The 15,962-nt window shown below is 34.6% G+C and overlaps 1 protein-coding gene across 1 annotated transcript in view; it reads right to left on the reverse strand.

The window, feature by feature from the left end:
• LOC149771461 (uncharacterized) overlaps nucleotides 1–15,962 on the reverse strand; it is a 130,342-nt gene that overhangs the window by 77,874 nt on the left and 36,506 nt on the right. Inside the window, exon 3 of the mRNA XM_089948429.1 lies at nucleotides 415–575. Within this exon, the coding sequence (XP_089804555.1) occupies nucleotides 415–575 (161 nt within the window). The remainder of the gene's footprint in view (nucleotides 1–414; nucleotides 576–15,962) is intronic.

The raw sequence follows: 15,962 nt of genomic DNA on the forward strand, positions 1-15,962 counted from the left end.
CATCATTTTCCGAGACAAAGGTAACTTCCGAATTTATGAGTCTCTCACTTGTATAGTTTTTATAATAGCAAGATATACTACCTTAGCTGTACCACTCTTATTCTGTTTTGTGAGTCTTTTTCTCTCAGGATTATAAAACTTTGTATCCGCTTGCACTTGCTCTACTCGGAAAAATGGCAATCCATGATCGATTCAAGAGATCTATTATACTCAAACGCATTCATAAAGGTTATCCACCGATTCCTTCCTGGGGACAAAGGGATTCATAAGTGTTATCCACCGATTCATTCTTTGGGACAAAGGGATCCTATTGTTCTATCTCTTTGCCGAATAATTTCTCTATTTTAAATGATCTGATGTGCTCTATGCTTGTTTAATAAAGTAAATGAATTGGAAATTGATTGTAAGACGCACCTCGTTTTTATCATATATCATGTCTAGGTCCGTCAGCAGTTCCATCTCCTTCCGGTGGAACTCTCCTCTCAGATCATCTAGTTGCTTGTCAAGAACACGTACTTCTTCCTCAAGACTTTGATTCTTTTCCTCTTTGCTCTTCACGATCAGACGTAGGTCTTCTGGAATATGACAAAAGAATATTGTGAAAACTTTAATCCCAGGTAAAGCTTCTGACCACGTGTAGCGACATTCGTTCTAGTTGGGTTTTACGGAAGAAAAATTAAAATAGTGCATAAATAGTCCATATCGAGGTACTACTTTGTCAGAAGTTAAAATGAAAAGAAAGACCGAATCATATGCAGACGACACGAAAAATGTCCACCCTTTTACTGAGGACAATACAGTCTTCTTAAAATAATCCAGTTTCTGTGTTGCCACAATGTGGGAACCGCTATAATAAACAATTTTGATAAAAATGGATTTTGAAAACCAAACTGGCTAACTGCATTGTTTAAAATACTTCCGAAAGAACGATAAGCAAGAACAAACGCAAAATAATAATAACATTAATGATGTGCCATGTCTTTTTCTTCTTCTGCTTTTTATTACTTTGCTTACGATGAAGCGTCAGCGATAATTAAATTAGAAATAAAAATTTGAATTTATATCTCTATTCTGTATGTAAAAATAAAATTTTGCTATCTTACCAGTAACTATATTGTCAAGACAATGGATTAAATTAAGATACAGATGTACTCTTCATCTTACAGCCATTAGATAAAGGTATTATTTTGGGGGAATAAACGATTACACACAAAGTGAAGTGGTGATTACAATCATGCCATGTCAAGGTTACAAAAATATTTGACATTTCCTCTAGCACCCAAATATAATTTTATACTTAGTACAAACCTAATTCAGACATGGGTAATATACTGTTTTATTTTTTCTTTAGAACAAACCAAAATACGAATAAGTTCATATTATAATCAAGTAAAATTGTTTTACATAGCAAATAGGGACTAAAATTACTATTGTAAACACATTTGTTGGCTTAAGAGATATCAAGGTACAATCTGACTTAAGTGTATTTTATATTAGCGTTCCATTTATTACCGTAACTTCGATTAAACTCTGAGCCGCGGTGGTCTAGTGGCTGTCGTGCCAGACTCACGACCGATAGGGCGCGGGTTTGAATCCCACCATCGGAACAGCCTAATTCAGCTACAGTGGTGTGTTCTTGGGCAAGGTATTTTGCTCCAATTACCTCGGCACTAAATTACTTAGTTGTGTTGATATTCATAAGGCACCACATCATACCAAATTACTTAGTTGTGTTGATATTCATAAGGCACCACATCATACCAAATTACTTAGTTGTGTTGATATTCATAAGGCACCACATCATACCAAATTACTTAGTTGTGTTGATATTCATAAGGCACCACATCATACCAAATTACTTAGTTGTGTTGATATTCATAAGGCACCACATCATACCAAATCGTCTGCACAGTTTTGTTGCAGTAACGCTCTCCTACTCCTAAAGACACACAAATGAACACACATATAATGAATAGAACACATACACACATCACATATTAATCAGCATGATTATATTTTTTTGGTCTGAAAACACTTATTGAAACATAAAATGTGAAAGTAAAGGATTTAATTGCACAAGAAATATACCATTTTACATGCCATATTTCCAAGAAAGGAATATACAAAATTATATGGTTCTAAGGAATCAAAATACGTCTACACAAATACACCAACTTTACCAATAATATATTCCCTAAAATTCTCACTGTAAACAATTACGTAGCAACATTCAGGTAGACAGTCATCTCTTACATTTACACATGGTTTCATACACCTAGAACAAGGTGTGACATTTACAAGATTTCGAGCAAACAGCATCTGTTCTCCCACTTATCAAATTGTGGGGGGTGGGGGGTGGGGAGGAGAGAGGAACAATCGTGTCATGAATTCCTTATTTCTGAATGTGCATGTAGATACACCATAGCCAATTTTTTCCAAGATTTTTCATACAAGCTTTTAACTCTGCATTTGATTATCTGTCTTCTGACGGCCATGTTCGAAAAGATACGATATACTTTATATTATACTTAAAAAAGAATTCCTTCAAAACAAATTTGTTTTATTAGTCTGCATATTTTGAGGAGCTCGGTAACACTGTGTCTCACAAAACTTACAGAGTAATACATTCTGAGAAATTTGATCACGCGACGTCTTACAAAACATAGAGAATAATACAATCTGAGAACTTAGGTCTCACTATGTCTCACAAAACATACTGAATAATCAACTCTGAAGAGTTGGGTCACACCAAAATAACATAGAGATAAATAGAATCTGATGACTTAGGTAACACAACATCCAGTAAAAACAAACAGAGCTCGCTGGATTAAAAGATTGTGGTATATTATTTTTGCTCAAATGGGAATAATTCCGTATTTAGTTGTATCTAACTATAAAAATAAATATGGGGCTAAAACGATCTTGGTTTGCTTCCTTTACGTTCTTGTCCAAATTCCAAATTAGAAATCTGCACTCAAATTAGCGATTACTTTTACTTCTATTACTTTTATTAGGATTGTGTTAAAACCTCCATTATTGTGTATACTTATAAACAACACATGAAATAATCAATAACTGACTTTGACTAGGATAAGAGGAACATATCTTTGACTAGGATAAGAAGAACATATCATCTGCCAAAGCAGGATACGGTGGTGAATTGCAGAATTCTATAACTGAGCAGAATGATCTACCTATTTAACCGTTTATCAATAACGATAACGTATAGCAAGGGAGATAAAATACCACCTTGACGTCTACCCTACGAAACTGGAGAACTTTATGATACTCTACTGTGACACACAACTCTACTAGTTACATCAGTGTACATATTTACAGTTATTTTCCAAAGACCTTGTTCTTATGCTAATCTAATTTGAATTCTCGGATCAAACCACCAAGACTTACATTATCGCCGGAACTGAAATATTCCATCAAAATGGTTGTAATGTACTGTGAGTACGTGTCATAGAGGCCTCTTCATTTCTCTATCTAATCAGATAAAATTCAATCTGCATGACCATGACAAGGTCGTTTATTCTCTGAGAGTGGGGGTCGACCTTAGATCTTCTTTATAACCAGGATTTGTATTTTTTCCTCAATATAATTTATTTTTTCAACTAAAATAACTAGTGGGGCGGAGGTGCCTAAAATCAGATCAAAAGTACTTTCTCACGATATTCGGGGGCCGAAAATATACTCGGTTTAAAAATATTACAGTCCCTCAGTTCCTACAAAAATTAAAGGGACTGTCCCGTAGATGAAGTACAGATCTTTTTTGGAGGCGGTGGACTTCAACGCCTCTCCGCCTGCAGCAATATTCATAAGATTGGCGAATCATTTGCAGAATATATCAGTGTATATTGTAGACACTTGCCGGTTAAAGGGTTGACGTCTTGTAAAATCAACGTGTAATAATGAATATCCTATGTCCTGTGGCCATTGTGAATTTTGTGCCTACATGTAGGTATTACGTAAGGGTCTAAACTATACTCGGGTGTGTTCCAGACGGATACATATGCAACAAAATTGCGCATTTTAATGAATAGGTGACATCATGCCTATAAATAGTCCAGCAATTCTCAGAACAAATGTGAAAAGGGTGGGGAGCTGCCTTTTCTGATGACGAAATCCTCATTGGTACAATGACTGTACCAGTCAAAACTGTTGTCGATACAATCGGGGTATCAATTCATGTGTTACTTGCAAAGCATTCATTGGATATTCCATTAATTCTGGATTAGTATATCCATAGTTCTTTATGTCTGTGTCATTCAACTCTTATTCTTTGTTAATAGCGTCGTTCAACTCTTCATTACCAAGTTACTTACTTCATCTGAGATCTTTCATAAATCAAACAAAGCTATCTTATGACGCGTTCAGTGTATACTAACAAATAGTTTCAAATTACGTGTTATATGCAAAGATGTGTCTCTCTTATTGATTATAAATACAGGAATAATATAAATGATAGAAATTGGCGGGGAAAATACTTCCACAAGAAACCAGAATTTGGTCAGATCTGTATTATTTTCGCACTATCCAATGTGACAAATAATTGCAGCGTGCATCAGAAATTACGTTCTTTCTACATTATTGTAAACACCCACCACAGAAAAACAGAAATTAGGCCTAATAGCCCGTGCTCCTATAAAAAAAAATCAACAAAAAATCACAATTTTTACGAATGCACCACTGAATTGAATCCCAAGAACATTATTTTAGATATGGAACTGAAAGATCGAAATGGTCAGAGGATTGTTTATTTGTTGATATCACTGCGATGTCTCACCCAGTACAAAGTTCTCCATCTTTTCTCTCACAGTCTGTTGTTTTAAATATATATTTCAAATAAAATTTCAACACTTTTCCTCTGAAAAGACGCTATAGAACAAAGGTAAAAAAAATTACTCCGCTTTATGATTAGCTAGATAGTTTAGATCCCCGAGACAAATATCGAACGAAAATTTTCTTTGCTATAATTTCATAGAAATAAAAATCTTGAGTTAAGCACTGCTGATAGCAATCATGGCCTAAGATTCGTGCGGCAGACATACTAATAAAGAAAAGTTTATGAGGCGGCAAATTCAGACTGACATTGTCTATCAACAAGTATTGTTCCCTTTATTTCATAGGCATGTCATGCTTTGCAAAGTTGGGATCGGAAGCTAGTTACTATCTTAAACGCATGAACAAGTATGGAAAGGAACCGAAACCAAACAAGAAAAAGCACCGAAAACAATGAGAGAAACAAACGAAAAAGTAGAATATTATGACGAGAAATCAGAACAAACACACCAACAAAAGGACACAGTGTACAAAATTTAACTAATCAAATTTAGATTAAATCTAGTAAGCAATATATCTGGAGGGAGTCGATGATAACAAAAGCTGCTTTATATCCCCAATAAATTATCCAGACCAACCATGGCAGGTTGGCCAATAATGCTAAGTACTGGTTTTCCAATGAATAGGGGCATGGTGTTCAAATAAATAGATACGTGAAGTACAAAAAATTGACAGCCAAACTTTTAAAGCTCAATTCTATCTCCTGGACCAGTAGCAGCTTCATCCGGGCGATCTGGAATTCTTACATCAGCACGATATAACCTCGAAGGTTTGCAATCACTGCTAAAATCAAGTGTTTTTCAAGTGTTCGATGGAAGTACTAAATGAAAGTATATAAAGGCAAACATAAACAAAAACGTCTGTCGATAGGCGTAAAATATCTCCCATGTAAACAGCAATGAAATTTGCAAGAAATCCTAGAAGTGCAACATATGCGTTCCATGCACACACACACAAAAGTTTTATAAATGCATCCGACTGGCTAAGAGCCAACAATATTGGCCAATGTTTATGAAAAGGGGAAGGTGGCCAAAGGTTCACGAAAATTCTCAGCATTATTGATACTTGCTCTGATATTCTTTACAATATTGAAGGTTAGGAAAGAGGACGAGACAACACAAAGGATTATAACATATCTCAGCCTAAACGTCGTGCATCAAACACATTCGTTTGGATATTCATTGCGAAAAAGTAGAGCATTAAAACCACCACTTTGATTGTTTCGTTACTTTCTACGAAACATTAAACGCAGTAATAAGAAAATATCAGATAGGTTCTGCTTTACATGTTATATTCACAATAAGCAAAAACTTAAATAATTTCCTGGAGAACACAAAACATTACGTCCCTGAAAGTTTTGACGCGTAGAGCACAACTGCCGCAAAGTGAGCTGTTTGGAATAGCCTGGGAGAGAACTACGTACATAACAACGATTCTTATGTGATAGCCACTAGTGTGGGTCGGCTTAATGGTACATAACCACGATATTGATTGATTTATTGACCGATTCATTGGTGTTTGACTACACACACACACACACACACACACACACATATATATATATATATATATATATATATATATATATATATATATATATATATATATATATATATATATATATATATATATATATATATATATATATATATATATATATATATAACGCTAAGCGGTGAATTACTTGATTTTCTAATTAAAATAATATTCATATTTCACTGTAGTGAAAAAATAACTATTTTTTCACTAAAGGAACTACTTTTTTGGGTCAGAACATATTTACCTCCCTTTGATTTTCTGTCAGTGAGCTACATTTTCTTTATGTAGTGGTTGTTTTCTTATTAATAACCGCTGTATATTATCCTTGAAACTTGTAGTTTGTTATTCTGGAAATATCAGTTAATTTTTATCAAACTGATGTGGAACTAATTTTGTGCGCAGGTACACATAGACAGCATAACATGTACGATAAACAGCTGATATTACCGTAAGAAATCTGCTAATTCACTGTGTCACAAACTTTAGGTAGCCAACTTATGCGAGCATAAAACAAAAAGAATATTTGCTTGAAACGAGTGAATACCGGATACATTTCATCTCGTGGGTGAAAAACTCTAGTATTTTCATCCACTCGATGAAATATATCCGTTATTCACTCGTTTAAAGCAAATATCCTCTATATATTAAAATAATCTTTGAAAGTACTTTGATATTTAATCGCTAACAAATATGCAAACTGTTGTTTAAATTTGTATTGGATATTCGTATACGTGAATGCACTGTTACAACATGACTTGCTTTGATAGTGTTTACTTCAAAGCTATGTTAAAGGCGAGTTTACTGGCACTACGCGATTCGTGTTTACTTAAACTATCAGTAATAGCAAAATATGCCTAGACTACACCATTACAGTTTACTTCATTGAACCATTGCAACAGTATTTGAGATGGCTCAATTAGAGTTTGCTTAAATGCTTACTTACAGTAGGGATTGTTAAGATGAGTTAAATTAATGCTGTTTTTAAAAAGTACTTTTTGCGATGGCAACACAGACTTCAATGCCTAATTACATCAGAGATAATTTCAATACTCTATTACAACCGTGTTTGTTGAGACTGCACGAAAAGTGATTACTTCATGCTCTATCACAGAAGAGGTTCCTGAAACAGGACGACATGGCTTACTTCAGTCCTAAATCACATCAGAGTTTGCTGAGACCGAATCATTCGCGTTTATGTCAATGATCCATTACAACAGAGTGTATGGCTGTTAACTATTAGAGTTTATGTCAATGCTCCATTACAACAGAGTGTATGACTGTTCACTATTAGAGTTTATGTCAACACTCCATTACAACAGAGTGTATGACTGTTCACTATTAGAGTTTATGTCAATGCTCCATTACAACAGAGTGTACGACTGTTAACTATTGGAGTTTATGTCAATGCTCCATTGCAACAGAGTGTACGACTGTTAACTATTGGAGTTTATGTCAATGCTCCATTACAACAGAGTGTACGACTGTTAACTATTGGAGTTTATGTCAATGCTCCATTACAACAGAGTGTACGAATGTTAACTATTTAAGTTTATGTCAATACTCCATTACAACAGAGTGTATGGCTGTTAATTATTAGAGTTTATGTCAATACTCCATTACAACAGAGTGTACGGCTGTTAACTATTGGAGTTTATGTCAATGCTCCATTACAACAGAGTGTACGGCTGTTAACTATTAGAATTTATATCAATGATCCATTACAACAGAGTGTATGACTGTTCACTATTAGAGTTTATGTCAATACTCCATTACAACAGAGTGTACGACTGTTAACTATCAGAGTTTATGTCAATACACCATTACAACAGAGTGTATGACTGTTCACTATTAGAGTTTATGTCAACACTCCATTACAACAGAGTGTACGACTGTTAACTATTTAAGTTTATGTCAATACTCCATTACAACAGAATGTACGACTGTTAACTATTAGAGTTTATGTCAATGCTCCTTTGCAACAGAGTGTATGACTGTTATCTATTAGAGTTTATGTCAATACTCCATTACAACAGAGTATACGGCTGTTAACTATTACAGTTTATGTCAATGCTCCATTACAACAGAGTGTACGGCTGTTAACTATTAGAGTTTATGTCAATGCTCCATTGCAACAGAGTGTATGACTGTTATCTATTAGAGTTTATGTCAATGCTCCATTACAACAGAGTGTATGTCTGTTAACTATTAGAGTTTATGTCAATACTACATTACAACAGAGTATACGGCTGTTAACTATTACAGTTTATGTCAATGCTCCATTACAACAAAGTGTATGTCTGTTAACTATTAGAGTTTATGTCAATGCTCCATTACAACAAAGTGTACGGCTGTTAACTATTAGAGTTTATGTCAATGCTCCATTACAACAGAGTGTATGGCTGTTAACTATTAGAGTTTGCGTCATTGCTCTATCACAACATTGCGTGGGACTGTACACAAAGTTTACGTCAATGCTCTGTTACTACAGTACTTAGGGGCGTGAACCATTAGAGTTTCTTCAATATTCTACAACAGCAGCGTATGCCGAGACTGCACCATACTGCTATTTTCATTATAGCAGTTTGCATAGATTGCACCATATTGCTGTGCGCTATTACAGTAGACTTTGCAGAGATTGTACCATACTGCTGTGCGCTATTGTAGTAGACTTTGCAGAGATTGCAACATATTGCTGCGCGCAATTACAGTAAACTATGTAGAGATTGCACTAGAATGATGTGTTCTATTACATCAGACGTTTCAGACAATGCACCATACTGATGTGCTCTATTACAGTCAACTTTGCAGAGATTACACCATATTGTTGTGCTCTATAACACCATATTTTGCTGTTAACTATTACAGTTTATGCCAATGCTCCATTACAACAGAGTGTACGACTGTTAACTATTGGAGTTTATGTCAATGCTCCATTACAACAGAGTGTATGTCTGTTAACTATTAGAGTTTATGTCAATACTACATTACAACAGAGTATACGGCTGTTAACTATTACAGTTTATGTCAATGCTCCATTACAACAAAGTGTATGTCTGTTAACTATTAGAGTTTATGTCAATACTCCATTACAACAAAGTGTACGGCTGTTAACTATTAGAGTTTATGTCAATGCTCCATTACAACAGAGTGTATGGCTGTTAACTATTAGAGTTTGCGTCATTGCTCTATCACAACATTGCGTGGGACTGTACACAAAGTTTACGTCAATGCTCTGTTACTACAGTACTTAGGGGCGTGAACCATTAGAGTTTCTTCAATATTCTACAACAGCAGCGTATGCCGAGACTGCACCATACTGCTATTTTCATTATAGCAGTTTGCATAGATTGCACCATATTGCTGTGCGCTATTACAGTAGACTTTGCAGAGATTGTACCATACTGCTGTGCGCTATTGTAGTAGACTTTGCAGAGATTGCAACATATTGCTGCGCGCAATTACAGTAAACTATGTAGAGATTGCACTAGAATGATGTGTTCTATTACATCAGACGTTTCAGACAATGCACCATACTGATGTGCTCTATTACAGTCAACTTTGCAGAGATTACACCATATTGTTGTGCTCTATAACACCATATTTTGCACATACCGCCATGCTCTATTACAGCAGACTTTGCAGAGTATGCACCACTAGAATTTACTTCAGTGCTGTATTACAGCAGAGTGTGCCGAGACTGCGCCATTAGACTTTAAACAAACGCTGTATTACAGCTGATGGTACCGAATCAGATTAAAGAGTTATCACAAATGAGATTAATATATTTGGGTTTCTGTCTGACAACAGGACCATCAGACCTGAAAGATTTCATTCCCTGATTGTGGCACAACAATATGAATCCCAAAAGCGTAACTTCATGCCTTCCGTCTTTTTTCATATTTATTAAATCATTAGTTCCTCATTGCTGGCACTGCAAGGTATATTACAAGAAATGTGAAGGTTGTAATGTTGAAAACACATTCCTAAACCTACTTCTTATTAAGAAAACTAAATGTTTGTCATGCAATAAAGGTTTGACCAAAAATATTTTTGTTTATCGCCGACTCATTCCAGAATGCTTTTTCAACTCACAACATAATAATTATCACACGGAGAGCTATTACAGGAACCAAAAAGCTTTGCTAGACTAATAACAATACCATGCATGTTAAAATGAATGACTGGTAGACACTGAATAAATAATAAAACTGGATAGTCCAAAGCTGCGTATAGGGAGCATTTTGGTGTACGTAAACTTTGGCGATTTTGTCCGAAAACTGGAATTTATCCATTTTGGCTGGGGTTCTATTGTAGCGATTTGGGATCTTGAGAAGTAAGAATATTTTAGGCAGTGAATTCTGACGAGATTTATGTTCGGGATCTCGACCTGAGGCAGCCGAATCGCAAAATAATTTCTCCTGCACTAAAACTCCCCGCTGTGTGGTATGCACACATTCCAAAATTATATATTTCGGCGTTATGGGCTGCAGCGACCGATCTTCAATAAATGCTAACCACTGGCAAAATGTATAGTTTTCTTCAATACATGCCAACTATCTACAAAATGTATAGTTTTCTTCAATACATGCCAACCATCGTAAAAATGTTATTTTTCTTCGGTTGTTTTGGAAACGATACTGCTATGATTGTAGAATTCTGTAAAACTGTGGGGTTTTTTTAAGTGTAAGAAATTTCAATAAACGTGAAACTTTCTTCAGACCTCAGTTTTATTTCAATAATAATTTGTTAGCGTCTCGTCCTGCAGAGATTCGTTGTTTTGCTAAAATGCAACAATTTCTTGAATCATTTTGCAAAAAAGGTACGTATCATGCACTACTTTTTGATGAATAAAGTCACTATTCGAGTTAGTTTTGTGTATTCCTTCTTTAGTGACATCAAAAATATCTGTATTTTACACATAATCTTAACTGATGTTGCTTATATTTTTTTACGTGAAATTTCGAATTCATGTTGATAACGCTTCTTGATTGATTGGTATTAATGGAGGGACTAGAGGAGGCACAGATGCAATTGGCTGTTGAATGGTGAACAATCAATATACAGTTGTTTTATGTGTACATACGATACCGTTATTGTGTAAGCAAAGTTTATTGCAATGCAACATCGCACAGCTGAATATGCAAAATGTGATTAGATTCCATATTTCACGTCTCGCCTTTTCGACCTGAACAATACAAACATATACCATCATATTCCCCAACTGTATTTTATATGTTGCTCAATACATTTCTCAACGTTTAAGGTTCGGTTTCAAGTTCCAGTACTCCCTCTTCCCTCTACCAGCACTTATCCTCCCTTACCCTAACCCTCCCCATTCCCACCATCTGAAAATATCGTTTTTATTCAACATGGTTATCTCCCTTTACAAAGTTGTCTGCTGTTTATGAATTACCAGTTTGCAATAAACACGAATATATCTTGGAAATTGTAAACCCCTCAGGTACGCACTACTTCTCAAGAAAATGAATCAAGTCATTTTTAGAATTATATTAAAACTGAGTCTGAAAACGAAATTATTTATGAGTTACTCAAACGACACCTACCAAATACGAAAAAATATTCCTCATTAGTTCTGGCACCAGTCGTCACTGGTAAAATTCTCATCATTAATGTCGAACAGGTCCAGTGAACAAACTCTCCAGTTTTTGGGACAAAGTAAGGCTTTACATTATTTTGATGATTTAAATACTATCAACACTGGCAGAGGTACAGGCAGGATCGTCACAAGTTTGCGCTGAGCTAAACGGCCCCACCCCGCATCCCACACCCCTAAAAAATACTGCAAACTTTATTCTTTTTTAATATTAAAACACTATTACCAACCAAACAATAAAAACGAAGATTTTTTAAAATCTCGATTTGAGGGAGAATTTTTGAGATGTTTAAAGAAAGTGGGTCACGATCCAAAATCCGATTATTTCTGTAACTGTCTCATATTTTATGCAGATAGCAAATAAACTGTGCCATTTCAATAAATGAAGTTAAACGTTTACCTACGGATTTGTTGATGTTCGAAACGTAGAAGTTTCCTTGTATCACAAAGGGTAAGATATATGCAAAGAAAAGTGCTTACCTACAACTGTCATATGCATTCTTAATATTTTTAATTTGCATTCATCACGATTTTTAAACTTGAAGTAAATTCATTAAGATCATAAGTAAGAAACTATGGAGCTGCATTGAGCGAGGAGGAATTGTTTCTCTGATAGCATACATGTATACTGATTATGTTTTTGTTGCAGGTAATAAACTGAAACCAAAATATGTACATTAAGTCACTAATGTCTCTTTAGAAACACGAGGATTAAGGTCCAAATCTGCATTGTGCTAACTTCAGCTATGACAATAGGCAATTCTTATCGGGAATATCGTTGTGCCAACTAGGGATATGCCGATTCGGCAATGTATAGTGGGATATTATGTTAACTAGAGCTGTGACGATACGGCAATTCACAATGGGGATATAGTTGTGTTAACTAGATCTGTGAGGATACGACAATTCACAGTGGGGATATAGTTGTGCTAACTAGAGCTATGACGATACGGCAATGTATAATGGAATATTTTGTGCTAACTAGAGCTGTGATGATACATAACTGGAACATCAATATTTTTCACAGCGATATAAATAATACATGTGCCACAAGATTGTCCAGTTTCGCAAAATTCCTTTTAGCTTCTGTGTCATTTGACCTCCTTCAGGTACTAATCATATGATATTCATATTAGAAAGTTCGACACATTGATTCATATTTGTTTTTAGAAAATCAAAGAATTCTAAACAATTTAATTTTTTTATATTGAAATTTATATTTTGAGAAGGTGTTTGAAACCATAGATCAATAAATTCTGAAAAGTCAGTATATCATAAATCTCAGTACTAAACAAATTTTAAACAAATTTTCATCGCGACTTAATGTTTGGGTTGGGAGGGGGATGGTAGCAGTGGTGGTGTTTTACTGACACTTACTCTTTTTATTTAACTTTTCATATATATATATATATATATATATATATATATATATATATATATATATATATATATATATATATATATATATATATATATATAATCTTTATATAATCTAACACGCAATTTATTTTTCATTGGAACTTCAAAAATGTAAATTACAAAACAACTATATGGGATTTTAAAAAATTGGACATACTTTTTGGCACATAAGTGTATATTATTTCATCATTCTCGTATCGTGATGCACAATACAACATGGGAAATAAATACATATCTTTTAAAGTTTACACTTGCAAGAAGTGAAAGGTTTTAGATTCGTACGATTAGTATTTGTCATGCTGTATCCTTTCTATCAATTTAATCATATATGCAAGAGTCATCGATCCACCGTATCATAATAAATGCGGTTAGGTTTTATATCAAATTACCTCTCAGCCTAACTCTGCGACTACCAATCAACTAGGGCGTAAGAGATCTTTAAAAGAGCCAATGACCAATCAAATCTCCCCTGGGCGTGAATCTTTGCAAACTTTCATCCAAGTGTTGTGCGTGTGTGAAGACGTCAGTCTGGAATAGTACACAGGATCGAACTAAGGTTATAAGGAGCATAATGCTAATAGGAGGGCTTCAGTATGAATTACATATTTGAATGACGGACCTGAGTATGAATTACATATTGGAATGGAGGACCTGTTATGTATTACATATTGGAACGGAGGACCTGAGTATGCATTACATATTGGAATGGAGGACCTGGGTATGTATTACATCTTGGAATGGAGGACCTGGGTATGTATTACATATTGGAATGTAGGACCTGGGTATGCATTACATTTTGGAATGGAAGACCCGAGTATGTATTACATATTGACATGGAGGACCCGAATATGTATTTCATATTAGAATGGAGGACCTGAGTATGTATTACATATTGGAATGGAGGACCTGAGTATTATTACATATTGGAATGGAGGACCTGAGTATGCATTACGTATTAGAATGGAGGACCCGAGTATGCATTACATCTTGGAATGGAGGACCTGAGTAGTATTACATATCTGAATGGAGGACCTGAGTATTATTACATATTGGAATAGATGATTTATTACATCTTGGAATGGAGGACCTGAGTATGTATTGCATATTGGAATGGAGGACCTGATTATGTATTACATCTTGGAATGGAGGACCTGAGTATGTATTACATATTAGAGTGGATGGCCTAAATGAGGACCTTCAAAACACGATGGCTTTAGGCCATAGCTTTATTAGCATATGATTTAAGGCGAAACTGGTTCATTAGGTTAACTACGCCGCTTTTGCTATGCAACACTGACAATTTCAAGTCACTGTAACTTCAACGTCTATCTCCCAGTTTTCATCAAATATTATACCACATTTTCATAAGTCCTTTGTAAATTACAAAACTTGTTTCAGGGAGGAAAACGCCACTTTTAGAGATATAGGCATATAAATTAAATTACGGATTATTCTTTGTTTGCCCGAGGGGTCAATTGTCCAATAAAACAGCATATGTTGATTCATTACATGAAATAGCTGCTTTAGATTCAATCAGAAGAATGGTATATTTCGATAAAAATCTACAATAATTCATAAATTTTAAAGGATTGAAAACAATGTTGCAAATTGTTGAAAATAAAAGTACCTTTTCTAAACTGTCCTCGTGGTGTTTTCTTGATTACACCTGGCGGCAATCTATCAAACGCAAAGTACTCTCTTGATACTTTTACTTCGTTTTAAACAACAGGACGTGACACAATAATTATAACACATGTACTATGATGCTAAAAGTCAAATTGCTTTTACCAATATCAATTAAACAGGTGAGACAATTAATTTATTCTACATAATGTAAACCTTCATAGTCATTAGACTCATCATATTGATATAACTGAAATGTTCCTATTACCTGTTCGTTTTAGGTATTCTAACCAGATTTGATATAAGATGGTTTAACAATTTCAAATTTTTGTTAAAGATGTTATCAAATTCATTTAGGAATTTAAGAGAGTGTTGCAGAAAACCCATTTCTCCCAAATTATAAAAACAGAGAATCCAATTATGTCCGTCTATAAGGGTATTTATTCCTGTCAACGTCGTCAGATCATTAAATGGTACACGGATTATCCACATATTGCTAAGCGCTATATCTTTTTTTTTTAAAAAAAATCAACTTTTTCTTCAGAAAACAAAGAGATTGTTACACATGTTTGCATTGTTCAATGCTTTCACATTTCCAGTGTGTATATCTTTTGTGCTTTTAAATGCTTGCTCGTTTCTGTGTTCATACATTTTTGAGAAAGCATTTAACAGTACATTTCCTGGTGTTCATATATTTTTTATTTGTTCAGTGTTTTCACATTTCCAGTGTTCATGTATTTTTGCATTGTTCAGTGTTTTCACATTTCCAGTGTTCATGTATTTTTGCATTGTTCAGTGTTTTCACATTTCCAGTGTTCATGTATTTTTGCATTGTTCAGTGCTTTCACATTTCCAGTGTTAACATACTGTTGTACTGTTAAATGCTTTCACACTTCCAGTGTTCATATTTTTGTAATGT

This window comes from Sinohyriopsis cumingii, unplaced genomic scaffold, assembly GCF_028554795.1.
Source record: "Sinohyriopsis cumingii isolate HCF-2022 unplaced genomic scaffold, ASM2855479v2 utg001837l, whole genome shotgun sequence".
NCBI classification, from domain to species: domain Eukaryota; kingdom Metazoa; phylum Mollusca; class Bivalvia; order Unionida; family Unionidae; genus Sinohyriopsis; species Sinohyriopsis cumingii.